This window comes from Geospiza fortis, unplaced genomic scaffold, assembly GCF_000277835.1.
Source record: "Geospiza fortis unplaced genomic scaffold, GeoFor_1.0 scaffold98, whole genome shotgun sequence".
Taxonomy (NCBI): domain Eukaryota; kingdom Metazoa; phylum Chordata; class Aves; order Passeriformes; family Thraupidae; genus Geospiza; species Geospiza fortis.
The window spans coordinates 9,095,964-9,098,177 of NW_005054306.1; the positions used below are offsets into that span (position 1 = coordinate 9,095,964).

The window sequence follows — 2,214 nt, forward strand, 5'->3', positions numbered from 1 at the left end:
CGCCTCCCCCTGGCACTGCCCCCCGCACAGAACCTGCTGCCGTAGCATTCCCTGTCCCAACTGACTTCGGCCACACGTGACTGCTAAATCAGTCAACAGGGCTCTTTTGAGGTACGGGGGTTACACGGGGTTTATATTTAGTTGCCCGGGCAGGCCGGCGGGTGAAGTGAGGTGAGCCCTGCCCTGCCTGTGTCGCGGTGTCCCGAGGCACGCACTGCAAACACCGCGTTTGGGGGCTATGCTGGGCTGTGCTGTGCTGGGCTGGCCGCAAAAACACACGCTCTGCCTGGCCTGATCACTGCTCGGGGCGTGCGTGCAGGTGAGTGCTCCGGAATGGTTTCCCACAGAATTCTCATTCCGTGTTACTCACACTTGCCTCGGAACAAGCACGCAGCAGTGTCCCGGCGATTGTCTTGTCTCCTGTTGGTAGGCGTCACAATTTTAGAGATTTTGAAGATCACCTCTGGTCTTTGATTCCTGAAATAAAACTCCATGGGGTACAGTCGTGTGGTGCCTGCTCAGCCACAGAGTTAGCATGTGACCTTGGGAAAAATCAATTTATATCTGTTCCTATTTCACAACCACTGCCCCAGATACATGTGTGCCTTTACCAAGTGCTTTGAAACTGACGGAAAGAAATTAATCCTATTTTACTTGTAACTTGATGGCTGATAGTCTTAACACAGATTTCATTCATCTTATTCAGCATATTCCTATACTTCTCGGTTCCTTTATCCATACAGTGCTATGTCACAGTGGCTGAGAGCATGTCAGCCTGGAAAGTAGTGAGTAGGTAAAGGCTCTGCACTTTATAGAGCACTATACACTGCTCTATAGTGAGAAGCCCAGTCTCTGCACACATGCTGTTTCTTGCCTTTCTTTCGAGACATCTTTCTTGTCATCTTTTACAGTAGCTTCTGGCCAGGGAAGGTCTGGAAAAATAATTTAAAAGCAGCCCCCTTTCTTTTCAAATGGAGTAGAGAAGTCCTTCTATTGCCTCCTCTACTATCCAGTTTCCAGATTGCTATTAATGAAAAGGAGCTGATTTTTCAGTTCCTTCCAATCTCCATTTCATTTTTGGTGAATAGCATAAAGCCATGCCTCTGCTTCTGTTTTCGGTTTTTCTAAGCAGTCTATGTGAAGGACTCAGGAAAAACTTGCCTACACTTATCAGACAGGCTAATCAACAATTTGTTAACTTTGAATAGGATAAGCAGTAGATAAACTGGAGTAAACTTGGCATTACCCGGTATATCCCGTTCAAATGCAAATAATGCATTTCCTGTAATCTTTGTTTTCTGAAAACAGGGCAGTTCTGGCATGTATCTGACCTGCATTTAGATCCGACTTACCACATTACCCCTGATCGCACCAAAGTTTGTTCTTCTTCCAAAGGAGTCAATGCCTCCAACCCAGGCCCTTTTGGAGACTTTTTGTGTGATTCTCCTTATCAACTTATTTTGTCAGCATTTGCATTCATGAACGATTCAAAAGAGCAGGTTTCATTCATGATTTGGACAGGGTAAGTGTTCAAGTCACTCTGCAGTTAAAGCTGGATAGCCAGATAGTGTGGCAACTCACAAGTTTGTATTTGCACCAACAGATTTGAGTTCAGTATCTCACTAATGCTAGTTGTCCCTTTAGTTGTCCAAATGGCTACTAAGTGCAAGACTGAGTGAGAATATTAGGCCTCAGGAACAGACTTTGATCTCTGTAATAACTGCTGGACTGTTCATTGTGATATTTAGCATATGGCTATATTAGTGTGAGTTAATAGAAATGGTGCAAGGAGGGTGGGAAGTAGAAAAAGAAAAATGAAAGGTCATGGCAGTAACTGACTCATTGCAGGCCTCTTTTGAGGAAGAATATTTACCTTCCCTGTTCCAGTCTTCAGTATTATAAAGTGGGCTTAATAGTAGTCTCACGGAGATGTTACCTGTGAGGCTTTGTGTGCCATAGCAGTGGGACCAGACGAAGAAGTGTGAAAGGGAGTAGCTTTATAGTACTATGCTACCAAGGCATAGTACTGTGTCTTGTTACTTTCTAGGTATTCATAAAAGATAGCACTGATTTACCCTTGTATCATAGTAGAACTCTCAATTCTACCATCACACAATTTCTTAAGGCATACATCAATGGATAATTTATCAAAGAGATTAGTGTTTTTGAGTGTGAGAACTAGTTTGTTATATCACTTATTTTTAATGGGAAAGA

The 2,214-nt window shown here is 43.7% G+C and overlaps 1 protein-coding gene across 1 annotated transcript in view; it reads left to right on the forward strand.

Moving 5' to 3' along the window:
* SMPDL3A (sphingomyelin phosphodiesterase acid like 3A) overlaps positions 1 to 2,214 on the forward strand; it is a 12,752-nt gene continuing 10,538 nt past the window's right edge. Inside the window, exons 1-2 of the mRNA XM_031066653.1 lie at positions 1 to 111; positions 1,309 to 1,522. Of these exons, the coding sequence (XP_030922513.1) occupies positions 1,479 to 1,522 (44 nt within the window). The 5' untranslated portion in view covers positions 1 to 111; positions 1,309 to 1,478. The remainder of the gene's footprint in view (positions 112 to 1,308; positions 1,523 to 2,214) is intronic.